General features: G+C 56.2%; 6 protein-coding genes across 6 annotated transcripts; 4 read left to right on the forward strand and 2 right to left on the reverse strand.

The window, feature by feature from the left end:
* The first annotated feature begins 23 nt into the window (after window positions 1-23).
* BJ171DRAFT_514307 (P-loop containing nucleoside triphosphate hydrolase protein) lies at window positions 24-8573 on the forward strand. Its single transcript, XM_053111818.1, has 31 exons — window positions 24-428; window positions 577-644; window positions 840-889; window positions 1142-1186; window positions 1326-1342; window positions 1441-1487; window positions 1639-1686; window positions 1793-1809; window positions 1904-1931; window positions 2114-2258; window positions 2516-2593; window positions 2718-3039; window positions 3166-3191; window positions 3361-3498; window positions 3668-3703; window positions 3788-3874; window positions 4051-4059; window positions 4245-4331; window positions 4531-4636; window positions 4731-4825; window positions 4951-5087; window positions 5177-5258; window positions 5418-5623; window positions 5834-6204; window positions 6472-6676; window positions 6883-6978; window positions 7099-7152; window positions 7264-7723; window positions 7836-7905; window positions 8080-8138; window positions 8262-8573. The coding sequence occupies exons 1-31, from the start codon at window positions 390-392 to the stop codon at window positions 8280-8282; spliced, it is 3249 nt and encodes a 1082-aa protein (XP_052964548.1). The 5' UTR covers window positions 24-389; the 3' UTR covers window positions 8283-8573.
* A 191-nt stretch (window positions 8574-8764) lies between these two features.
* Window positions 8765-9998, reverse strand: BJ171DRAFT_514309 (uncharacterized protein). The gene has a single exon (XM_053111819.1). It carries the CDS (start codon window positions 9760-9762, stop codon window positions 8863-8865), a length of 900 nt encoding a protein of 299 aa, XP_052964549.1. The 5' UTR covers window positions 9763-9998; the 3' UTR covers window positions 8765-8862.
* Window positions 9999-10683: 685 nt separating this feature from the next.
* BJ171DRAFT_180927 (uncharacterized protein) lies at window positions 10684-15683 on the forward strand. The gene is made up of 20 exons (XM_053106065.1): window positions 10684-11244; window positions 11400-11559; window positions 11909-11939; window positions 12096-12100; window positions 12292-12392; window positions 12529-12667; window positions 12826-12938; window positions 13045-13172; window positions 13275-13467; window positions 13585-13647; window positions 13736-13844; window positions 13941-13991; window positions 14072-14086; window positions 14224-14272; window positions 14435-14521; window positions 14602-14663; window positions 14785-14864; window positions 15058-15155; window positions 15263-15332; window positions 15450-15683. The coding sequence occupies exons 1-20, from the start codon at window positions 10845-10847 to the stop codon at window positions 15545-15547; spliced, it is 2052 nt and encodes a 683-aa protein (XP_052964550.1). The 5' UTR covers window positions 10684-10844; the 3' UTR covers window positions 15548-15683.
* A 342-nt stretch (window positions 15684-16025) lies between these two features.
* Window positions 16026-19282, reverse strand: BJ171DRAFT_514312 (Fungalysin metallopeptidase-domain-containing protein). The gene is made up of 3 exons (XM_053111820.1): window positions 18955-19282; window positions 17753-18699; window positions 16026-17444 (listed from the first exon to the last, which is right to left on the reverse strand). The coding sequence occupies exons 1-3, from the start codon at window positions 19200-19202 to the stop codon at window positions 16357-16359; spliced, it is 2283 nt and encodes a 760-aa protein (XP_052964551.1). The 5' UTR covers window positions 19203-19282; the 3' UTR covers window positions 16026-16356.
* A 1824-nt stretch (window positions 19283-21106) lies between these two features.
* BJ171DRAFT_180976 (uncharacterized protein) lies at window positions 21107-22504 on the forward strand. Its single transcript, XM_053106066.1, has 3 exons — window positions 21107-21759; window positions 21994-22101; window positions 22387-22504. The coding sequence occupies exons 1-2, from the start codon at window positions 21370-21372 to the stop codon at window positions 22096-22098; spliced, it is 495 nt and encodes a 164-aa protein (XP_052964552.1). The 5' UTR covers window positions 21107-21369; the 3' UTR covers window positions 22099-22101; window positions 22387-22504.
* Window positions 22091-24209, forward strand: BJ171DRAFT_180991 (ZIP zinc transporter-domain-containing protein). Its single transcript, XM_053106067.1, has 3 exons — window positions 22091-22101; window positions 22387-22961; window positions 23378-24209. The coding sequence occupies exons 2-3, from the start codon at window positions 22548-22550 to the stop codon at window positions 24095-24097; spliced, it is 1134 nt and encodes a 377-aa protein (XP_052964553.1). The 5' UTR covers window positions 22091-22101; window positions 22387-22547; the 3' UTR covers window positions 24098-24209.
* Window positions 24210-24992: the final 783 nt, after the last annotated feature.

The following is a 24992-nucleotide window of genomic DNA, read 5'->3' on the forward strand; positions in this document are numbered from 1 at the left end:
CTGGTGTCCTCCCTCGTCTCTGATGTCCTCCTGCCCTGGCTTGGAGCGCCCCTGGTCTTGATCTTGCAACCACCCAAAGCCAGGGCAGCAGGACATCAGTCTCCAGCGACACGGCGCGCCGTCGCACAGACGCGTCGACGCACAGAATTCCGCCGAGCCCGATCAAGCGACCGCCACAGTTTGTGTGGGAGGGCCGGTGCTGCGCGGGATCGCTTCTTTTGCTCGCTTCTTCCCTTTGCATTGGCGTCGGCAGCGCCGTTCTCAGTCGAGCATCTGTCGAGCATCTGGCCTGCATCTGGCCTCGCGCTGTCTCGCCATCTTCGTCGTCTCGATCCCCGGGCGATCCCCATAATCAAGCACCACCACCACTCCATCCACGCTCTGCCGCCATGGCTTTCCAGTGGTCCTCCAAAAACCAGGCCCAAAACGTAGGTTCCTCCAGGGCCATCCCATCCGCCACCCACCCCCCTGGTCCGAGTCCCCCTCCCACTCTTCGGATCCTGGAACGGCAGCGGTCGGCGGCCCCGCTCTGCAGCAACCTGAGATTCACATGCTGTCTGCGGTTTAAAACTCCAGGGCGTCGAAGACATGGTCCTGCTTTCAAAGGTGACCGACGACCAAATTACCGATAACCTCAAGAAGCGGTATGTGTCTCTGTTGTTCGCCGGCAGCTCTTTGCCGTCCTGGCTGGCTCCGGTTTGGTTCTGCTTGCAACTTGTTGTGCGATGGCGTTCGCTGCAGACAGACACAGACTCGTCAACCGACAGCATCTTCGGGGCACTCTACGTCGTCCGCTTACTTATCACGCCAAACGGCTGTCTCCTGCTCGTCATTCGCAGATTCATGACCGACCTGATGTACACCTATATCGGTTCGTCCCTCGTCGTCTGTGCAGCGTGTCCACCGTCCAGCGCTCATGCGCTCCCATTATCGCACCGTCTTTCGACTATAATCCGAGATACAGCATCCACAATTCCGGTCCTGGCCACAGTTCTTGCTCGCTAACTTCTTCGTTGCACCGATCCAGGCCCAACCCTTGTCGCAGGTTTGAGAGGTTTCCACATCGCACTGATGCTTGCTCAGACCTGCTGGCCCTCTTGATACTCACAGGGTCTACCGACTGCCTCATCGACGCCGCTAGTCAATCCATACAAGAAGCTCGGCTACTTCACTGAGAAAGAAATTGGTATGTCCTTGCTCCACATCCCTCCCTTTGCTCTATCCAAAGACTTCTTCGGCAAACAAGCGCTGTCGGGCAATCAGCCATTGCCGCTGTCAGAGACCATGGCTGATCCATTCTTTCTACTGACTCCTGTGGACACTAGACATCTACCACGGTTCGGTGAGCAAGTGCAATCCTATCCAGCGTATCCAGCGTATCCAGCGCAGGCTCATCGACACAACTTGACGCTCGCTCTCGTCGCCTTTCTCGCCTTGCAGGCCGCCTACGAGAACCCACCCCACATCTATGCCTTGGCAGACAAAATGTAATGCCGACAAAGACAATCGCCGTACTGGAACACCGGCGCTATGCTCATATCCACGATGCTTCCGTTTGGAGCCTCTCCATACGAGATAACACAGCCTCGACGCTCGTTTGACGCCATATCCCCCTCGCTCTCGATTACCAAATGCCAGGTTCCAGTCCATGGTGACCGACGAAGAAAACCAATGCGTTATCATCAGGTCTGCATCCGCACATCATGCTGCTCGTGGGAGACTTTGAGTTGGTGGTGCTCACATATTTTTTGTATCCCACGCCGGATCAAATGCACACTTATGCACCGTCCAGTGGCGAAAGTGGAGCAGGTCAGTTTGCGGCGCTGGGCATACGAACCGCACTCCCCCTCCTGGTTGCTGTGCATTGACTCTATACAATCCTGATATTTTGCCGTCTCTCTAGGCAAGACCGAATCGGCCAAGCTCATCATGTAAGGTTTTCGTAGTAGAATCGATGCTACTGGACCGAAAACAGATCTGTACTGGATTGTGGGGCCAAGACCAGATGTCGCCTTCTCGATGAAGCCGTATCCGCCCATGTTGCTCTTGAGTTGATTCAAGATCTGACCGAGCGATACATCGTGTACCCTTGATTCATGTCCTCATTACCCAGGAACTACATCGCCGCCGTCTCTGGAAAAGGCGGCAGCATGAACACTTTGGTCGAGAACATCAAACAGATCATCCTCGAATCCAACCCGTTGCTAGAATCGTTTGGAAATGCCAAGACTCTGCGCAACAACAACTCGAGTCGCTTTGTGAGTGTCATGCGTCGACACCTCGATCCATAGCTGGGAACGGCCGTGTGTTTGCCTCGTGTATCATCCATATTCTTTGCATATTTACAATTTTTCTGTTCTCCGATCCTTCATGCGCTTTCCTGTTTTTGTCCATACTTGACCGTCCCTCCTTTGGGAATGTCCTGCGCCGCCATTACATTGATGCGCTCTTTTCCTCTGCAAACTCGATGGGATTCCATCTTGGCTGTGGTCGTGCTGACTCCTCTGGCTTCCAGGGCAAATACTTCGAGATCAACTTTAGTCGTGGAGGCGCTCCTGTCGGTGGAAAAATCTCAAATTTTCTCCTTGAGAAGGTGCGAAAGAGCCCTCGGATGCCATAAGTGGACCCGGTCGTCGCCACAGCTCGTCCTTGCCTTGTCGAGGCAGAACTTGTGTTGCCATTTACTCACATGGTCGATTGCTGGCTATTGTCGATAGTCCAGGGTCGTCGGCCCCGGTGTCGGCGAAAGGAACTTTCACATCTTCTATCAGATCACCATGGCAACGACTGGACAGCTCAAGGAGAATCTCGGCATGACCGACCCCAACTACTTTCATTATCTCAATGCCTCACGAGAGTACAAGGCCGATGGTATCGATGACAAGCAAGAGTTTGAGGACATGAAGAGAGCCATGGAGGTCTGCAACATCAGCAAGCAGGATCAGAGCTCGATTTTTGAGATCTTGGCTGGGATCCTGCATCTTGGCAACGTTGATTTTACCGAGGAAGGCAATAACGCCGCGATCGCTGACGCTCAGAGTATGCTATCTAGCACTGCACTTTGCATGCGTGGAGTATTGACGCCATCCGGAAGGCAAGGCTGCTATGATGCTGGGGAATCCGAATGCGGCTACTTATATCTGTTCACTTGGTGTGCGTTTCCAGCACTTGAGTTTCCAGCGTACCTGCTGGTGAGTATCGCGCCTGTCACAACGATGCTTAAATGCTCAAATGCACCCGTCCCCACGTTTGATTCGTCGCCACGGCCATATATCCGCACAAGCTGAGAACCCTTGCTCCGTGTTATGATGAACCACTGATTTCCGGTTTGGCTGCCACTATTTTGTTGCTTGTGTCCAGGGCGTCGACTCCAAGCTTCTTGAGGGCAAGCTACTGAGTCGTCTTATGACAACCGGCGGATTCGGCCGAAGAAGCTCGGAGTATAACGTTCCCTTGAATGCCCAACAAGCTCAAGGAACCCGCGATGCCTTGGCCAAGGTTAGAGTCCGAGACTCCCTTCAGCTGCAATGCACTGACGTGATGTCCGTCGCCCAAACGGACACCGTGCATGAGCGGCTCAAGTGAGCTATTACTAGATTGCAGCCAAAGTCAACCGATCGTGGTCGCGCCGCGAAAATTGTGGCTCTGACTCTTTCATTGCATATAGGCTCTGTACAGCCGTCTTTTCGACTGGATTATCGCGGTATGTCTGGTTGAAGCAGCTCTGTTGCCCCTCTGTTCTACCTCAGTATATCGTAGCCTCATACCTATGGCTTCTTATCCTTAGGCTGTCAACTCTGCCCTCGCCACGGTCAGCGCCGGTGCCTCAAAACAGTCTCTTTGTCTCGGTGTTCTGGACATCTTTGGCTTTGAGGTAAATCGTCGTTTGCATCTGCCTTACGACTCTCCCTCGCGGTTCGCTGTAGACTTGGGGTGAACACCCAACTTTGCGTATCCCTGGGTTGAGATCATCACTCGAGGCCAGTGCGCAGACCCTGCGCATTGCACTAGGGTGTCGGCGTTCTGATCACGTCCTTGTCTTTCCCACAGATCTTTGAGGTACTTCAATCTGAACAAATCATGCATTCCCATTTGCTTGTCCGGGATGCCGTGCACGCTGCTGTGATCGCACCAGATACGCGAGGTGCACGCAATCCGCTTCGGTCTAAATCAGTATTCCGGCCTCGGTCGGTGTGTTAATCGGCGCCCGCTCCTGCACTCACTCGGCCGATTCTGTCTTGCAGAAAAACGGATTCGAGCAGTTCTGCATCAACTACGTCAACGAGCGTCTCCAGCAAATCTTCATTGAGCTGACCCTCAAGTCAGAGCAGGTGAGCGACTCGACGCCACACTGGCTGCTATTGTTGAATCTGAAGATGGCGCACCGGCGACAGCCTTTTGTGGCCATGCGCTGTGTCCCAACTTTTTGGCTTCTGCGGCGATCTGCACATCTCCAGATCACCAAGTGAGATGCTGAGCCTATGTTCTCTGGCCGTGTCTCGCGCCAACCCTTGCGTCGTGGCTTTGCAGGAAGAGTATATGCGTGAAGGAATCCAGTGGACCCCGATCGAATACTTCAACAACAAGGTCGTCGTTGATCTGATCGAGAGCAAGAGACCCCCCGGTGTCATGGCGAGTCAGTATCTGTATCCCGACACCGCCACCGAGTTTCGAGCGATACGCCCTTACATGCCGGTTCGAGCCTTACCGTTCGTCTGTGTCCCATCCAGTTCTGGACGACGTGTGCTTTACCATGCACGCTGTTGCCGAAGGTGCCGATCAGACCTTTGTCCAGAAACTCGACGGCGCGGTTTCCCAGAACAGAGTAAGCCAAGGTTCTGACGACTGGAAGCAATTGGATTGGATTGAATTCCGAGCCGTAGGGTCCAGAGTTCGAGGATGTCGCGCCGCTGTTGCTCCCGTCGCTCATCACGCCGTCGGTCTGTGCAGCACTATCAAGGCATGCAACAGCACTTTGTCATCAAGCACTATGCAGGCGATGTCACCTACGACTGCGCCGGCTTTACGGAGGCCAACAAAGACACGCTGTTCAAGGATCTGGTGCAGCTGATGAAGTCCACCAATAAGTAAGTTCTGCTGCGCGGCGGAGCAGTGCTAGGGAGGCGTATAGGCAAGTGTCCCTGTGCTCATCTTTGGTGTGCTGGTTCGGCTCTAGACCTTTTATTCGCAACCTCTTCCCGGAAGAGTATGAGGACAACGATCGCAAGCGTCCCACGACCGTATCGTTCAAGATCAGGGTAAGAATAGATCAAGTTGCTTCGTCCCCGTGTTGCTTCGCCTCTGAAGCGGCCAACATACACATGCACATGTACTTGCTCGGGTGAGATAAGCAGGGGCAGAATCTGGATCGCTTCTCGCTGCTGGCCGTGCATGACACATGTACACCTTTTCCCCAGAACCAATGCCAGGAGCTTGTAGAGACTCTGATGAAGTGTACGCCCTCCTATGTGCGTTGCATCAAACCTAACGAAACGAAACGAAGCCACGACTGGGACGCCCGGCGTGTCGAGCACCAAGTGCGCTATCTCAACCTCAAGGAGAATATCAAGGTCCGCCGTGCTGGCTTCTGCTACCGCAACACCTTCCAGAAATTCCTCAAGCGGTAACGAGACTCAGCTATCGTTGTCGCTTGCAGCGGGCTACGATCATCCGATTAGTCTTTTTGTGTGTGTGATGTCTCCGACCACCTCGGGCGAGTATGACTGACTATTTTGTCTTCAACGACTCCATCTCAACCCGATTGACTCCAACCTGGGGATGCTGTTACTTGGTGGTTCCTGATGGACACGATCTCCATCGTCCTTTAATGCAGATTTGCCATCTTGACACCGGAGACCTTCCCCGCATGGAGCGGCAATCCCCACGATGGCATCAAGCTGATCATGAACAGCGTCAACATGGATGCCAAAGAGTGGCAGCTCGGTGCCGCCAAGGTCTTTATCAAGTCTCCCGAGTCCTTGTTCCTGCTTGAAGAACAGCGCGACCGCAAATACCACTCCTATGCGATTGTTATCCAGCGCGCCTATCGCCGGTGGAAGTCGCGAAAGTATTTCTTGGAGATGCGCAAGAAGGCGGCCGAGGTCGTCTACGGCAAGAAGGAGCGAAAGCGCTTCTCGGTCAATCGCGAGTTCCTCGGTGACTACCTTGGCTACTTGAGCAACTCGATTCTTAAGGCCCTCGTTGGTAAGCATGATACACGGTCAGCCTCGACGGAGCCCTTGTGGTGCGAAGAAGTGAAGCCCTAGGGATACATGGCTACGTGACTGAACAGACATCCAGGAATGATCTGCTGGCTCTGCTGGCTCTGCTGGCTCTGCTGGCTCTGCTGGCTCTGCTGGCTCTGCTGGCTCTGCTGGCTCTGCTGGCTCTGCTGATTGCGGGGTCGACCTTGGAATGTGGTCCCTGATGAGACGGTATTTCTGCTTCTCTGCTTCTCGGCGCCGCACTCAGGCAAAAACGAGAAGGTTTTCTTTGCCGACTTTGTCCAAAAGTATGATCGCAAGTTCAAGCCAACCCAGCGCGAGTTTATCATCACCGAGAATTCGATTTTCATCATCGGTGTCGAGAAGCAGGCTTCTGGTCCCAACAAGGGAAAGATGCTCAAGGTCGTCAAGCGCAAGATCGAGTTCAATGAGATCGGCTCGGTGTCCTTGAGGTGTGTGCTCCGAATATCGAGATTCCAACTCGAGTGTTTGGTCGAACTGCCGCTGTCAACAGCCCTGTGACGGTGGCGGAGCTCGTGCTACCAACGCAAAATCGGCATCCGTGCACCCCTGCCGCTGCGGCTGCGATTGCCATGCCACAATATATCTCTGCTCGCTGCATCCGATCGTACCGCACTGACAGACCCTTCGCACGCAGCACCAAGAACGACGACTTTTTCGTGGTCCACATCCCCAAGGAATATGACAATGTTCTCGAAAACCTCTTCAAGACAGAACTCATCACGGTGCTGAGGTGAGCTTGGCAGCTGATTGGATCTCCTTCTCACCTCCACTGCCTCTGTCGGCTTGGGCGGGTCGGTCCTGTCGTGGAAAGACAGCGGCATTCATGTTTGTGACACCTTCCCTTTGCCAGTGAAAAGTATGAGCTTCATCTAAAACGCCCGCTCAAGATCGATTTTGTGGACAGGTAGGTCGTGCAGACTCAGCTGAGCCACCAGAGTGAGACATCCTCCGCATCTGCAGCGATTATGCCGACTGCCATCACTAACAGCGTGGCCTTGGACCAAATGCGCCATAGCATCAAGTACTCCGTCAAGAAAACTACCTGGCAGGCTGGAGGCTTCCAAGAGCTCAAGTTCATCGCCGACAGCACCGCAAAGCAGCCCTTGATCAAGCATAGTGGCAAGACCACCGAGATTCGAGTCGCCCCTGGCATGCCCAAGGACTCGCGCCCCAATGCATCTACGCTGATGCAGCGCGAGACCCGCCGTCCTCAGGCCCAGTCGAGCGCGCCGGCCAACCGTTTTGCCAATGCGGCGCAGGCTGCCAGCAAATTCACGCCGCCTGCTGCCGCTGCCGCGACTTCTTCCCTCGCTCAGAGTGGCCGCGCGGCCTCAAACAATGCTGTCCGCGCAGGAGGATCGCCCCCCTCGAGCAACTCGGGATCGGCTGCAAACTTGGCAAACGCCGCGGCAGCCAAGCGCAAGCCCCCGCCCGTGCCTCCCGCCAAGAAACTGCCGACCTGCCGCGCCCTCTATGTAAGCACTGCGATGCAGCCTTGATTTATCGAGTCCAGCGAGCTTCCTCTCCCCCCTTCGCCTGCCTCGGTTTGGAGACTTACCCGTGCGGGCAATCTAATGCCGATATCAGGACTATGATGCCACCGAAGCGGACGAGCTTTCATTCAAGGCCGGAGACACCATCACAATCATCAACTCAGGTATGTGCCTGCGGCACAGCGCGCTTTGAGCCTGAGGACTCGGTGTATGGGCTGAAAGGGTATGGCGAGGGCTGTTGGCTTGGGGCCTTTTGTTGGCCATGCCAGCAGCTTGCAGGCGGTGCTCTGATCTCTGAAAGGCATCGAACGTCGCTTATTCGGATGTTGTATCTGCAGACGATCCTGGGTGGTGGACTGGCAACCTGAACGGCAAGCGTGGCCTGTTCCCTATGAATGTGAGTTGCCTTCTCGTTGTTATCGCACCGCGCACAATCACATCAGAGCTCGCCTGTGAATCCCGCCGACTCACCATCGCCCTCTTGGTCTTTCGAATGAATCGTGCTGGTGCACATGTTCAGTATGTGGAGAAGCTTGCTTGAAGGCTGTGAGTGCCCTCGGGATTCCCGTTTCCTCCCTCTCCAAATGTCTCAGTCGCGGATATCCGCCAGCTCAACATTGGACAGGATTTGAATGCCCCATCGTCTTCCCTCTCCGTCATCCTTGTCGTTGTATTAATGGCTTGATCACTCGCGCTCCCTGTCCAGCAACTTTGATCTGCGCTGGTTCAGCCCACTTGTTGTGCTCCTTTCCTTTCCCTTCCCTCCTGCCATGTTGATAGATGGCGCTCTCGAACGCGACCAAAATACAGAGATGGGCCTCATTTCCTTCCAGTGTCGTTGTCGTCGCCAAATCAATGGAAGGATGAGTGGAAGGATGTGTTCGACTGCACTGCCGGCCAAGTTTGTCGCACGCTTTTGGGTCAGTGCCCGTCATTTCAGACCAAGTCAAGCCCATCCCCGCTGACCCGCGTGTGGCTGTGGAATTGGAAATGGAGGCGGCGCTCGTGAAGAGTCAGAAGATCCATTGGGACAACCATCGAGCTTTTATTTGCACGACGGCAGGAGATGCTGGCGGATGGGAGGTGAGCGGGTGGGACTGCAGGAAGCCGGCAAGCGCGAATCAGTTGGAGGGCCTCTTGCCAAGATTGAGAATCTGGGCGGCGGTCTGAGGATCCTGGCCGATTCGGCCGGTGAGAAATTCGGCACTGCTCGAGGAGCGCATCTCCGGGGGCTTGCGGTCGTTGACTGTGATGACGTGGCGTCCCTGGTGGTCAAAATCAACATCGACGACATAAAAGATGGCCTCGGACTTGGACTGCGACACAACCGCGACACTGGACGTCGGCAGGTAGGCGACAAAGCCAGCAATGCCGACGCTGTAGCTGTTCTGGATCGACAGGCGGTTGAGAATGCGACCCCGCACGGGGATCGGGATCATGCGTCCCTGGTGGGCTGACGAGGGATCGAGGTGGTATACCGGCGGGTGAACAGGCACGCTTTCGACCTCGGTGGTGATGTTCAAAAAGTCGACACCATCGGAGCTGCTCTTGAGGCCGGCATTGATCTGCTTCCGCCACTCGGGGGACAGTCGGCGGGCCTTCTCAACCAGATCCCGGTACTCCTTGTGGCTGATCCGGCGAAGGTTGATGCGCTGGGGCTGGGCCTCGGTCTGTTGGAAGGTGACTTTCTTGACGTTCCCGTCGTCAACCGTCACCGGCTTGACTAATGACGATGTGTATCGCAGCGAAACCGGAGGCTGCTTTGCCGGTGCCGGGAAGAGCTCCTTCCATCGGGCGATCGAGCTGACCTCGTCCGAGGCCATCGAGACGACGGCCGATTTGGTGTCGGGGTCGTCGTGCTGCTGGACCTTGATGTATTGTGCCCTCAGATCGCTCGGGAGCGCCTGCTTGAGACCCCAGTTACCGACAGCGCGCTGGGACTTTGGGGCTGTAATCACCTGCGCAGGCTGAAGTGATGCGTATTTGGAAGTGCGAAAGAGACGAGCAAAGCTGTTTTCCATGTTGACGGTGCAGATCCAGGTCCAGTGGTTGATCGGGTGGCTATGGCCCAGACGCGAGTTGTGGGCTTGGATCTGGAGTTCCTGGGCAAGACTGTGGATGCGAGAGCTTGTGGGCGATCTGGCAGAGACAGGCTCGGGCGCTTGGTCGCGGAGTCGACAGAGGGCTTCGAGGGACTGATGCCAAATGCCTGGCCGCTGCTGTTTCCGGATGCACGATCTGGATCGTGCCGGTGCTGGGAAGCAGAGCCGATAACTCGACGGCTTTTGCGTTTGGCTTTTTTTGCACCCATGAACACGTGTGCCGCTGCGCATTGAATCCGGGGCGGATCGGAGTGGTCACGTGGATGCTGCTGCGCATTCGACCGGCCCTTTCTGGTTGTCATGTCGAGTCCACCCGAGTGCCGAAGATGTCGCAAGTATTGAGGATGGCCGAGCAATCCAAATCACTCAATAGGTCCAATGTGCTATATATATTAAATGTACAAACGTCTTTGGAGGCTGCATTCTGCACGCACATGCGACCGGCTTGTCGAATCGACCGGCTCAGAACCATGCCTCGCAACACAAATCCGATCGCTCGTAGGAAACAATGGCCATTGCACGGCTGAGAGCTCGCACCATACCGATCCCAGTGACAAATCACAATCTTGGCAGGACGGCTTTGTACTGTAGTCAAAGCACAGCGTCCGTTCGTATCGGGGCTCTCTCGCTCGCTCTGGGCCGTAACTCCGGGTCGTGGTGGTGTGTCGTGGGTCTTGCCAGTGACAGGCTGATCAGATCCACCAGTCAGGGAAATCACGAACGATCGTGCGCTCCAACCTGTAGCGGGATCATGTGTATATTCAGAGCCCACGGGAGGTGACTGGCGGTCGTCCGTCCAAGGCTTCATTTCGCTTTGCGGGTGGGCTGATGCTTGCCGTCCTCCCCGAAAAGGCGGGTGCCTGGTTTCCTCGGCTCCTGCCCACATTGCCTTCATCTCGCTGCGTCGTTACCCGCGGCCTGCCCCTACTGCTCTGCTGCCCTGCCCTGCCCAGACCAAGCGGGCTTGAGCTGTTTTGGAGTGCTAGGATTATAACCAACCTATGGCATCAGAATATGGCCCCGAATCCTCCCCCTGGAGACCCTCCGAGTCGCTTGCCCACTCAGGATCGATGCCCCAACAGCAGCAGCTGTCGGCCCCTGCCGTCCACTCAGAGTCACTGCCATCGCCAGCCACCTCTTCTCCAAGCGCTATGCCGCATCCGCAAGCTGCACCCACAGGGATCTTTTACGACCCCCGATCCGGATTTCACTCGCCTCTGAGTCGATCGCAGTACAATCCGGAGTTGCCCCAGCGGGTGACCGTGGCCTTCCAGAAGCTTGTCGAGCTCGGGCTTCACAATCGACTGGTCATAATATTTGACAAAATCTGCTTTTCTCTCGATGAAGCCCTTGGTATCGTTCACGCCTCGCAATACATCAAAGAAATCGATAATACTGCCGGTATGGTTGCTGGGCTCTGTGATTGCGGCCAGCTGGAGCCACCTGGATGGAGTGCCATTATTCGGCCATCGGCTCGCCTGCGAAATGGCCTCGACCACGCCTCCAAATTGCTTCGTGACCCGGCCCATCTTGCTTCCTGTTACTCTTGGTTGCAGAGTCGAATGAGTCCGATCTTCGCGAACAAAGCGAGAAGTACATCGACGTTTATTTCAACCGATCGACAGCATTCCTCAGCCGTTTGGCTTGTACCGGGGCGATTGCCGTATGCGAGGCCGTCTGGAATGGCCAAGTCAGCAACGCCATCGCACTCATCAGGTCAGTTCCACACGCTGATAACCGCAACCCCGATGCTGGAGCCGATGCTGGAGCCGATACTGGAGCCGATTCGATGGCTGGATTGACATGAACATCAAGAACGAGTGCGCACACTACCTGGATTCCAAAGATGCAGCCATCAGCACCGCGGCGATGCAAGCCCAAAGATATCTCACGATTGAGGGCGGCAAGCTACTGTGGAAACAGATTTTGGATCGAAGCTCGATCGAAGCTGCCACTGCGACGAAATAGAATGCATGCACAAGGCAGATGCTGCCACAACAATCGAGCGTCAGACTGGATTCTGCAGCATCGATATCGCTCTCACAGTGTCGCTTTGCTTCATCAGACCTCCGGGACATCATGCTGAGCGTGACGAGGTAAGTCCTCTCAGGCAAGTGAGCCAATACGATGCAAAGATCTGATTCGACGATACCTCTCCCCGCGGTTGAAAATGGCTTCCCCAACTTGTCGATGCATATGGATGGCCATGATTCGTTGGGATCCTCGGATACGACTTTCAAACTACCCGGCAGGCCATGTGAGTTCGGTGCGCCGCACCCTTATGGTTGACAACGGGGTTGAGGCCCGCAAATCGATCCAATATTCTATCAACTCTGTGAAGCGACGCTGGCGAGGGCCTATAGCTCTTGGTCTCTGTCAGCCGCCATTTCAACTCACCGATGTATCGTGTTTGCCATTACTCCGACTCGCGCAATTTCCATTCATCAGGGGATTTTGTGTATACAACAACGTTGCTGTTGCTGCAAGATATATGCAGCGCAATTACTCTGTCGGTCGCATCATGATATTGGATTGGGATATTCATCATGGTACGGGATCAGGATGCATCAATCAGGATTCCCTCGATGTTGCTACAGAGGCTGAAACCAGTCCATTTTGGATGAACATCTCGCTGATGACGATTTCTCACTATTTTGTGCCCATTCTCGTGGTGTCTTTGATCAGGGAACGGCATCCAAAATGAATTTTATGACGATCCGACGGTGCTCTACATTTCCCTGCACCGCTACGAAGATGCGACTTTCTTCCCAGGGTCGACTGATGCTAATTACGATCGAGTCGGTGGCCCAACGGCAAAGGGAAGGTAGGCGGCTCGGCAAGATACCCGTATGCTGTGGCTTCGCGACTCATTTGCTATCACGAGCGAACGGATATTGCTTGCACAACGAACTCGCTTCAAAACGAGCTCGAAACACAACCCGCCCCGATCCTTGATCTTCATGAAGCACGCCGTTTTCACAGAAACGTGAACATCCCCTGGTCCCGGAGTGGCATGGGCGACAGGGACTACCTCTACGCCTTTGAAACATTAATCATGCCGATCGCGCGGGAGTTTGGGCCAGACCTGGTCTTAGGTACTGCCTGCCATCCTCGCATCATCAAGATGTGTCTGGGCGCACTCTGTCAAAGGCTGACCATATTCTTCCTTGCGATCGAACAACGCTTCTTTCTTGAATCCAGTTTCTGCTGGCTTTGATTCGGCCGAAGGCGACGAGCTTGGTGAATGCCATGTGACTCCACAAGGCTTCTCACAGATGACCTCCCTGCTCATGGGCCTGGCTCAAGGCAAAGTGGTGCTTGCACTCGAGGTATTTGGTCGCCTGTGTCCAACATAGCAATTCACCGCCTCCATGTCTCAGCGGCAAGACAAGCGCGACTTATTCTGGGTGGCGGGATCGAACGAAACGCAGGGCGGATACAACTTTGAGTCCGTGGCCAATTCCTTGGCTGCTTGTGCCAGGACGCTGCTGGGTGAGCCGACAACTATCCAAGCGTACACCGTATCGAATGACGCTAGGCTCAGCGTCCACCAGGCGCTATTTGAACAGGCCCCATTCTGGACGTGCCTCAAACATTCCAACATCAAGCCCCCGCCCACACCAGGCACGTCATATGGACTAGAGACGATCGCCACCCTCGTGTTTGCCGCTGAATCTGCATGGCCCGGCGACACATGCTTATCAAGTCCTTTGTTCTCATCGTTCTTTCCGCAATCTCCAGCAAAGCCAAAGGCGGCCAAGGAGTCAAGCTCAAATAAGATATCCGTGTCGAGGCCCATGATAGGTCGGTACTCTGGTTTATCTCCATCAGTTGATCAAGTGCCATTTGCTGGTTCTGTGTGGCATTGACGCAGTCTCGTTCCATGCTATAGACATTCTGTGGGGGAACTACTCCGACTCCTTGAGAAAACGAGGCTTCATACCCGTCCGGCTGCATGAGGAATGGCAAGGCCGCAAGTACCAAGGCTGCATCCACCACACGTAAGATGACTGGGTCTGGATATTCACGGAGCTACGCTTCCGAAGGATGCAACTGATGCCTCCATGTCCACAAATATCGCCTTGATGGAAGAGCAGTAAGAACCTGCTTTCATACGAAGGAACATTGGTTCTATTCTTGCATGACAGGTATATGATCGTGGTGCAAATTGTGAAGCAGCGCTGTTTTATCGATCAGGAACCAACTGACCATTGTTTATCCAAACTAGATCTTTTATGCTGGGGTATGTTCCCAAAGCTGACATCGGCAGATTCATCGGCGGATTGTTGACTGAGCGAACGAGTCTTGGTTGGAGGCGCCACTGGACTTGCCACCTTTCCCCTCGACTCACGCGTGCCTACCGATCCATCGACCTATCAGCCTGGACAGTACCGATGATCCTCTTGTCGAGCCAGAACACACCCACGTGGTATGTTGGTTGTCGGCTCCGCACACGCCGGATCGGATGTGTGCGATCCTTTATCTCCAGCGGCTCTTTGTGCAAAGCCATCGTATTTAGAGTGAGATGCCGACACGGCGGCATTGATATCGCGCTCTCCACCGCGTCCTGACCTACCCCACTGTTGCACAGATGGATTCTGCGCTCCCATTTATCGACGCCTTCCTGGATGCCAAATACACTATTATCGACCTGGGCTTCTACGTTGATGGAAAGCCGGTAAGCCACAGCGGCATCACTATGCTTCTATGTGCATCCTCGATATTTTCTCACATCTCCGATCGTCACCTACGTTACAGTTCACCGGACAAATGAATGCCGCCACTGGGGCTGTAGAATGTATATGGGACCGGTTTGTGAAGTAAGCTATACTGCTTTGCTACTCCTCGGGATTGCCTCATTTAAGGCGGCCTGGCCCCTGCACCTCTGCAGTCGTGTGTGATCGAGCTAACGAGATTAATTGGTGGGTGTTTTATTGCCAGACCATCTCCAGCCAGCCGTGTTCTGATTTTGGCTGTTGGAGCCCTGGCAAAGAGCATCGCCATTCTCGCACAAAATCGAGGTTTGTGTGCATGTGCCCTCTCAAGTTCAGATCGAGTAGTGCCAGTGGGGTGGCCGCGAACTATCTATTTGAGTTCATGCGTCGGTGGGCGTTCCGTTGCTGCGTCGATCACAGCAATGCTCGGTCCTTTCATTTGGGACATGTAAAGAACAGCAGACAAGCTGACGCTGTTGATCCGCATGCATTTGAACAGTGTCAGACTTTGAGTCTCTGGTGTGCGGCATGGTTCTGGTCCACCGTAACGATTCAGGAAATCTGGCACCCGTGCCGCTTTCAAGCACACTGCAACAGGTAAGAAGTAATTGTCTGACACACACCATCCGGCGGCTGCTTTCAATCGGCAAAGATGCCATGTCTTTGGTACCTCGTCCGAAATCTCATGGGATCTGGATTTGCAGGTAACTCGAGTATTCGCCCCATCAACACTCCCAAGGGGCCATCTCCTTGCTCCAAATACCTATTCCTTTGGTATGTGCGATCGGATTGACACAGCTTGCCGCAGCTGCGCCACTGATTGCACAATCCCGTTGCTGCGCCTTTGTCTACTCACACACTGCCGCCCCCCCCTCGCTAACGAAACGATAGGCTTAGCATCCTACCACTCTTATCGTACGCTGGAGAGCATCCAGCAATCCAGCTTTTCGTTTTTTTCAAAGTGTATGGAGAGACTATATGACCCATGATCCGACCCAAATCCCCTGCCCTCAGTATGCCTCTACCGCTTTCCAAAGCAGGCGAAGGAAAAGAAGACGAAAAAACAAATGGCACGCCCTGAAATGCTTGGTCTAGGACCGCTATTCGTTCTAACTTTGCGTTTACTTTTCGAGCAACGTGAAGCAGTCGGTCTTCCATTGACTCGGAGCAAACGGTGCACCACTGGTCGTATGAAGTGAATCGCGGGGGGGGGGATGATCGGTGTGCATACTGTAGCCATGCCTTTGGCAGCGCTGGCCCGATGACGGGCTCCACCGGCTCCAAATCGACCACCCATCGCATCTCAGAGCCGGGACACGCACTGATGGTGCTATTCGCGGCCCTACGAGTAGTGTGGCTTGGATCCCCAGTTGCGAAATACATCTCGCCCCTATTGAACCAGTTCATCAAGCGCCTCCCCGCCTCCAACTCCACTGCGGTTCGAAGCAAGCGAACCATGAGCCAAGATTATCAAAGTGCAATGTCGGACGATCACAGGAATCATATTACAATATCATACCATGTCGATACATTAGAGACCATAGCCTCAAACCGAGCAGCATAGATAACACCGATAAAGGAGAAGGCAAGAGGAGGCGCACCACGTTTAAAAGCGCCAAAGCTCTGCCAAGGAAGCCGAGTCGCAACGGTTACTGCATCAGCAGCGATCGTGAACACTGGAAAGCGGGCCATGGGGTCACGAGAGGGGCAGGGAATGAGGGAAGGGTGGGAAGGTGAGATGCCTTTCTGGATATAACACGCCAAGGCAACCTGTTGAGGAGCATTATCGTGGCAGTGCTTAGTTGCCGCAAACAAAGACGTTGGGCAAGCATTTGCTGCCGTTGGCGCAAGTTCCGATAGAAACCCAGTTTCCGACACAGACGAGAATATCGTTGTCAGCACCGCAGGAATAGCCGCCAAAGGTGCTGCAAGGAGATCCGGCCTTGGGGTAGCCAGGAGTGGGAGAGGGCTTTGAGGTGGTGGTGGTGGTGGTTTTGGGAGGAACGGTGGTGGTGGTTTTGGGAGGAACACTGGTGGTGGTCGTGATTCTGAGCGTGGTGGTGGTCGTGGTAGGAACAACCGAAGTGGAAGAGGCGGCGGTGGTGGTGGCACTGGTGGTCGTAGCTCTGGGCGTAGTGGTGGTAGGGGCGACAGTAGTTGTGCTGGAGGACCTTGGACCAGCACAAGCAGGAGGGAGGTCCTTGGCATCGACATACGATCCTGCCTTGGCGCTGTAGCCGAGGCCGCGCTTGGCAAAGCCAGTCCAGATCTCACACAGATTGGCGCCGTTGTTGTTCTGCTGGTCGGCCTGGATGATGGCGTTGCGGGCACTCACAAAGTCGGGGTTGCAAGGCTGCAGCTTGAGGCCGTCGATGACCAGCTGGAGAGCAATGTTGTTGCCCTTGCCGCTCTTGGAGTTCTGGATGTCGGGCTCGAAGCCGTACTTTTCGATGAGGTTCCAGGCCACCTCCATCAGCATCTGCGTCCAGATCTCGCCAACGTTGTGGACCTCGGACGACTTTGCGACGGTGGCATAGGTCTCGGGGTTGAGGGTCATGTCGGAGGTGTACGGGTAGTGGCGGATGCCCTTGGGGTTGCCGACGGTGTAAGGAGCAGCGTAGATCGGGGTGTTTCGGTTGTAGGTGGGCTTGAGCTCAAAGATGTTGGCAAAGAAGTCACTCCAGCCTTCGCCGAGACCGCCGGCGGTGGTGGTGCTGAGACAGTTGGCCTGGGCCGAGCCACCAGTGAGACGGTTCGAGACGCCGTGGCCAAACTCGTGGGTGATGATCATGTTGTCCATGGTGCCGTCGCGGTTGGGGGTGGTGGCGGTGAAGATGTACATGCGCATGCGGCCGTTCTGTCCATCGGGGGGAGTGGCAAAGTTGGCTGCAATGTGCGATGTGGTTGATGTGGTTGATGTGCGATGTGGTTAGTGTGGTTGATGTGGTAGGTGTGGTTGATGTGGTTGATGTGGTTGGTGTGGTTGATGGCGGACATGGGGCGACGGCATGGTGGATAACATCAGTTCCAGCATCGTGTGTGTGCCGCCCGTCGACCCACTGCTCATCCCAGCCCACCGCCCACTGCACCACCTCAATGACTCCTGCAGTCCACCACTTGCCCACAGCTTCACTTGTCCCGCCACATGTCAGGCCGACAGACCACGGCCGCCTTGGCTGTGGGCTCGTACCTACCGTTGTTGGTGCCGCTGCCATCCTGGGCATTGGCAATCACATAGTCGCCGCCCTGGCCGCCTTTGCCAAAGTTGTTGGTCTGGAAGTTGCCGCTGGCCTCGTTGAAGCCGTATCGGTAAAAGATATCGTGGGCCATGTTGTTCATGTAGAACAGCTGCGTGATGGCGGCGTTGACGTTGCTCTTGGGGTCCTGGGTGGTGTCGTACTTGAAGTTGAAGTTGTAGTCGCTGCCGACGGTGGGGCGGGTGCCCTGGGCCTCGTCTTGGCCCTTGGGATAGTTCTTCCAGTTCTCCTGGGCATGGACGTTGTTGCCCTTGGTGGTGGGGTTGGCACCGCTGCCGTCGTCGTGCCAGCCGAGAGGCGAGATGTCCTGGTCGGCGGGGTTGGCGACCGGCGTCTGGGGGGTTTGCGAGATGTCGCCGTAGTTGAAGGGGATAACGTTGTAGGTAGTGCTGGGCCCGGCCTGGCTAAACTTGTTGACCCAGTTGGCGACGGCAACGACCTCGCCGGTCTGGCTGTCGACAAAGGCATCGAACCAGTCGTCGCCGCCCTTGGTATAGACGTTGATGTTCCAGACCTGCGAGACACCCGAGGGGCCCTGGTAGTACTGCAGCGAGGCCGTGATGGGGAGCTGGGCAAAGTCCTGGGCGCCGTCGATGACCGAGGTTGTGTTGTCCTTGACGGTCTCCTTGAGCTTGCTGGCGGTGAACTTGATCTTGGCCTTGGTCAGGAAGTTGGTCAGGGCCTTCTTGGCCGAGATTTTGGCGGCACGAGGCTCGAGGCCGCGCTTGGTGAGCGAGCTGTCGACCTTGGCAAAGGTCGAGCCGATCGAGAGCAGGTTGCCGTTGCTGTCGAGGTTGATGTTGGCGACGGCGTTGGCGATGGGCTGCCCGCCGATCAGCTGCTGGACGTGCAGGTGGTAGATGCCGTTGTGGTCATCCTGGAAGCTGAGGCCAGAAGGCACAGGCGAGCGAGCGGGCAATCGAGAGCGAGCGGGCAATCGAGAGTGAGAAACGAGTCCGAGGGAGGCAAAGACCCAGCGGACCACACCAGGCCCAGGTGCCAACGAGCATGTCGGATCGAGAGCGACAGGAGCCGATATGCACAGGACATGGTGCGAGGCACCAGCACGGCGGCAGACCCCGGTGCAGACGACATTGCCCGTGGCCCAGCTCCGCACTCTGACCGACGGCAGTACTCACGAGGTGGTGATGGCAAACTGGCTCTGGCTGACGCCGAGCTTCTTGGTCAGGATATCCACGGCCGTGGACTGCAGCGCTCCCAGGTCCAGCGGCTGGTCGACCAGGTTGCTGACAACGTCGCTGACCTCGAACGACGGCGAGGGCCAGTACGAGTCTGGGAGACTGCCCAGGGCCTTGGCGGCGGCCGAGCTCAGAAGGCCAGCCAGGGCAACGCCCTGGAGCAGGTTGCGGCGGCGGATCAGCACCATGCTGCGGGTCGTGGGAGAGGGAGGGGTTGGTGGATGAGACTGGAAGACGGAAGGTGCTGAGCGAACTGGGCGCTGGCCGTGGAGGGAGATGGAGGATGCTCGAACATGGGGTATTTATCGTCGAGCAGGCCGGGTCAAGCGTATCGTCGGGCAAGCCCATTCCCACCCAAGCTGACCGGCGTCAAGCCCATTCCCACCGAGCAGACCGAACAAGGACGCAGCCCACCCCGTGCTATCCACTGCTGTCCATTGCTGTCCATCGTTGGCCCATGGCGCCGGCAGCTTGTTGACCGACAGCCGTGTGGCGCGAGGTATGGGGCTCACGACCCACCTGCCGGACGCTGCTGTTGGAGAAAGTTGGGCCCCATCCGCCAACAATGCGGCCGGCTTGCAAGCCAGCTGAGCACCTGGGGCACGCCGTGCAAGAGGACACATACGACCACCACCAGCATCCCCCCCCCTCGCAGCCGGTGCGTCAACCACGACCGAGAGCCGGCAGCAGAGGCCCCATTTCGCCCGCTTGTCTTTTTTGTCGCCAGATCGCAGAGGCGCCCTGTCTGCTGCGCTGTCGGCTTTCCTTTCGACTGTCGTCCTTGATCTGCAGCCGCGCGTTCCCACGCTCTTGGACGAGGGGCACTGCATCACGCGGATGCGAGCAACGGCCGAATCTGAAACTTTCGGCCACATGGCCATCCGCTTGCCCTCGTCGCAACAAGGCCCGACAAGAGCCGCACGGCAGCCCTGTGCTGCTGCGGCCCATACACGCTGTATGCTCGCATGACCGGCAGTGGATGGGCCCGGGCAACCGCCCATGGGTGGTGGCCGAGGCAAGTCGCCAGTCCATGCGGATGCACAGATGGATGTCTGTGGGACCTGCCGGTGCTGCCCCATGATCGCAGCCGCCCAACTCTGTCGGCAGGTCGTGCCCACCAGGACGCGGCTGGAGGGGGCTGCAAAGCGTCCGTATGGTCGCCATCGCCCCGCAATCTCGCCTCATATGTGGTGCTCCAGAGCCATCCATGCACGCTTCGCTCCGCTCTGGATCCGCAAAGGCCCATTCCGACCAAGCGAGCACTGGCTCTCGTGGCCATTGCTCTTTTCCTCCCTCTCTCTTCTGATCTGGGCCGACAGTGCTCGTGAGTCGGGCAAAGGATGGCGAAAACTCTAATCGAGGCATGGGCGGATCGAAGGCCACAAACGCATGATCCAGATTGCACCCATGTGGTGGGCACTCGCGCCCAAGCCACCAACCAGCCCCGTGCCTCTCTTCGGGTCCACCTGAAGAGGCTGGCCGTGATGGTCTGAGTCGGTTGGACTCGCCGATCCTCGACCTCGATGTCGGATGTTGATTGCGGTGGAACGAGAGGAGACGGCACCCTCTTATCCACCAGCGATCGAGCTCTTGATCGGGGTTCGAGCAAAGGCGGCGACTGCGACCAGAATCTGTTGTGCCCGCCATGTCGAAAACGTACGGGGTCGTATCGACAATCTCTCCCAGGCCCGAAGCTAAGCGCATCCAACCCTCGCCCAGGCCCCTCCCATCCGAGACGACCCCGAGAAGACCCCGAGAGCATGTTGGCTGCTCTCGCTCTGGATCCAAATTCTTTTCACTATCAATTTGTTCCGCCCCCCTCGCGGCTGCTCATCTCGAATATGAATACACGCTGTAGACCAAGGCGCAGCAAAAGTTGGAATCCGGCCATGGTCGGTTGACGGCATTTGGTATCGTCTTGAGCCGATTGACGGTGGTGGTGGGCGATTGGTGTGGAGGAATGACCAATTGTATCATTGTTGGAAGCTCCACTCCGATTGCGGACAAGAACCACCACCATCTGAATCTCTCTGGTTGGAAACCTAGTCAAGCGTGGCTGTGTGTCAGCGAGATGACATGATCGTTTGGCTATCAGGCAAGACTCACCTTGACAAGATGTTTTCCCACGACTGATTGAGCGAGCGATGTGTTTCTGGATCTGAATCAAGGACGCCACTGCGCAGTATCTCTGCCAGCCCAAAATGCGCTGGTTTTGAGGAGATTCTTTCTTCCCCAAGGGCAGAACCAGCCATCGCTGCTATTTTCTCGCCAGATGGCTCCCCGCAAGAGAAAGACACCACCCAGGCGACCAAGTGGATCCAGAGCACCCACAAGATCCTTGGTCTGCAGCAATGGATGAGCACCACACCGAGCCCCAAGATCCCTGGGTTGGCTTCCTTCCTGTTATACATTCGCCATGTGTTCACTGGAGGCATGCTGGACAAACAGCTGTACTTCAGCCTGACTCGGCGACGGCGATTCAAGCGACTCGATCTCCACAGCAAGCGACAGCGCACCGTCCACGAGATGTGCAAGCAAGTCATCGACCAGGCACCAAGGGAGACCGAGGTGGTGATTGCCTTTGGGAATGCCTCCTGGAAACAGGGGAAGGGATATGCTTCCAGTCCCAGGAGACTCAGGTTTGCCAAGTACTTTGAGCAGTTCCACCACCACCAGAGACGCCAACCAGACCGATCCGTCTCCAAGATCCGTGTGTGCTCGGTGAACGAGTTCAACACATCCCAGGTATGCTCACATTGTCGGGAAGCCAAGCGACTCGAGTCACCCGAGTATCTTGATATCGAGAAACCACACTTTGTCCGGAGCTGTACAAGCTGCCATACGCTGTGGGATCGAGACATCAATGCAGCCAGGAATATGATCTCGGTATGCCAGTCGATCATCGTCACAGGAGATCGACCGGGTGTATTCAAGACTGTGCTCCCGAAACCAACCCAAACCACTCGATTGCCAACCAAGACAGGAGTGCAATGCCATGGCCTGCCCGCTGGGCCTACAAGTCAGTCAGCGGGGTTCAGACATCTGAAGCCTAGAAGGGGAAGTGTCCCGTTTCTTTCTGGATAGACTGTAAGTATCTTGTTCCTTGTGCATTTCGACAGTGGATGCCGGGTCGCCCATATTCTGGGCAGTCCAATTCGGGGTTGCCATCCCTCTTGGGATGGTGATGGGAGGTGTTTGACTCCCTTGTGCAAAGTGTGTGTGTGTGCAAAGTGTGTGTGTGTGACGGCGAGAGGCTTCTCGCCTTCCCTCGGGGGTCTCTCGCCAGAGACTGCTCTTCTCGCCGACCGAGGTGGCTCCGAGAGCGCGTTTTTTCGTTCTCGCTCATTTTATTAACAAGAATTTTTTTCATAGTGTTTGCTCAGCCCCGCGGTTTGGATCGCGGATTTCGGCATTCCGTATTGCAACTTCCCGACACCCGGCCGGCCGGCCCAGCAACCCGATAGCTCGCCATCCCAGCATCCTGATATCCCGCCATCCTGACAAACGGCACCGTTGTCAGCCCGCATTCGGAAATGCTGCAGTCGCCGCCCCAGCCATCGCTGCCGATGCAACAGCAGCAGCAGTCCTTCGAGTTGAGCCTGTTTCTGTCGCTGGTGGCCGGCCTCGGAACCGCACTGGGTGGCCTCGTCTTTCTGCTCCTTGCTCGAACAACCGAGGGAGCTTCCTCCTCGTCTCACTCGCAATCGCTATTGCCACTGCCATCATCGACGCCGCTGTCGTCTCAATCGCTGTCCCCGCACCACAAGGCCGATGACGACATTCCCATCTCACCAAAGGTCTTTGGACGACTGCAGGCACTCTCGGCAGGAGTCATGCTGCTCCTGAGCAAGGATCTGTTCTTTGCCGAAGCACTGCCGGTGACTGGCTGGAGCGCCGCTCTGTTCTGGTTCGCAGCCGGTGGGGTTGTGATGTTGCTTATCGAAAAGGTAGGCGGATCTGACGGCACAGCTGAGAGCACGGTCTCGGATTCGGTCTCGATTCGATCGAACGTCTCGGATTGCATTGATGTCCTGGATTCGCTTGGATGGGGCTGAGCCCCAAGGCTCGAATGCATGATCGTGGCTTGGTTGATCCAGCCGCCGGCTTGCTCGATCCAGAGCGGCCAAATTGGATGGTGCCCCACTCCTGCCCTGTGCAAACATGGAGGGAAGGGGGCGATCCCGATGCCATTCAGCCGACTCCCAGCTTGGCTCTCATCGGCTATGGCTTCTCATTGGCCATGGTTTCTCGTCTGGCAAGCCGACCCCGTAGCTTATCTGACGAGACTGTATTATTCCCGTCTTGCCGCCACTCAATCGCCGGTCGAATCCTCTCCTATCGACGATTGCCAACCATTCGCCAGTGCATCCATGTGCCCGAGCCGACTTCGATCCGCAGTGAAGACGGCGAGCCATTGCATACATTGCTCAGCTCCTTTGACGATCTCGAAAAGCTCAAGGTCGACCGCTTTCCAGACTCGGGCCCTTCGTCAAGCTCGACTGCATCTTCGCACCACCATAGCTCGCTGTTTCGTTCGATTCCGGCGCACCAACTCCTTCGCACCGCGATGGTGACCTTCATCGCGATGGGCATCCACAACCTGCCTGAAGGCATCTCAGTCGCCATCTCGACGACCACAAACCTACGACTCGGAATGAACCTATGTTTCGGCATCATGCTCCACAACATCATCGAGGGCATGGTCGTGGCATGCTCGTTGTGGTATGCTCTCAAGTTGCCCTGGGCAGTGCTGGTGCTCTGTCTGTTCAACGGGCTGATGGAGCCGATTGGCGTCGTTGCCGTACGGATCTTTGGCATTTGGGACATGATCAGCCAGCCGGGCGTCGTCGAGCGAGTGCTTGCCGGCGTTGCCGGTGTCATGGCCGGAATCGCTCTTAGCGAGCTGATACCCGGGGCTGCCATCTGGATTGGCAAAGGCTTTGGCATCGAGACGTTTTCCCACACAAGCTGGCGGCGACTCTACCGATTGGGGCTTCAGGTTGCTCTCTGGACGCTCATGGGTGCGCTCGCCGGGGCCATTATCCTGAAGCTGGCCGATGTTCTTCTCGCAGAGATAGTTTGAACACCCAGGGGACCCTGGCATCAGGAGGGGTGGGCACCTCCCGCGCAAAATATAGCGGCGTTGCCGGGGTGGGCCGGGGAGAAGGGTCTCGGAAAGAAACGGAGGGCTCTGGAAGGCATAGATTGAATAAATGTAGGCGCTGTCGGCAAAACAATGTCAAGATGACACATGATAGCGTAGTCTGTGATGTGCTCGTGTCAAGCAAAGCCATAAAATACGTCAAATCACTTTGGCAGCCTCCGAGTGAAGACCACCGGTCGCTCTCCGGTCTCCACAATCGACTTGCACTGCTCAAAGTACCGAGCAAACCGCTGCCTCCGAGGGCTGGATGCATAGCCCTTACCCTGTCGCCATGATGCATTGCCAAAGGCGATGACCACATCGGTCCGTATCGGGGCGTGCTTCAGGACGGCCTTGCACATCCTGTCGACGGCCACTTGGCGCCTCTTGTGGCCCGTGAAGCGATGGTGACGGGCCTTCTTGCCAAGGTGGAAGTCGAGCTGCACTCGTAGCTCCGGTCGCAGGACATGGGTGAGATGGACCTTGAAAGCCTCCGAGGACGACACCTTGGGCGAGGGGGTGGTCGACATCCAGGTCTCGATGCTGAGTCGATACTTCATGGTGTTGTGCCACTTGGTGTTGGACGTATGGCCACACATGTGCTGGTAGTGGCCATTGGAGAATGAGACCACCTCGTCTTGGTGGCCCGGTGCTTGGATGACCGCCGTGAAGATGGAGCCGACTCCAGGATCGATGCCAATCCAAGTGGTGCGATCGGGGTTTGGGTTGCTAATGTGGGCCTGGATACGCTGTTCGGCAGTCGGAGGAGGCTCGATGGTCTCGGTGCGATCGGTTCGACGCACAAACTTGACGAGGCCGATGGTGCATCCAATGC

The sequence above is a fragment of the Polychytrium aggregatum genome (assembly GCF_025602895.1).
Source record: "Polychytrium aggregatum strain JEL109 chromosome Unknown BJ171scaffold_31, whole genome shotgun sequence".
In the NCBI taxonomy this organism is placed as follows: Eukaryota; Fungi; Chytridiomycota; class Chytridiomycetes; order Polychytriales; genus Polychytrium; species Polychytrium aggregatum.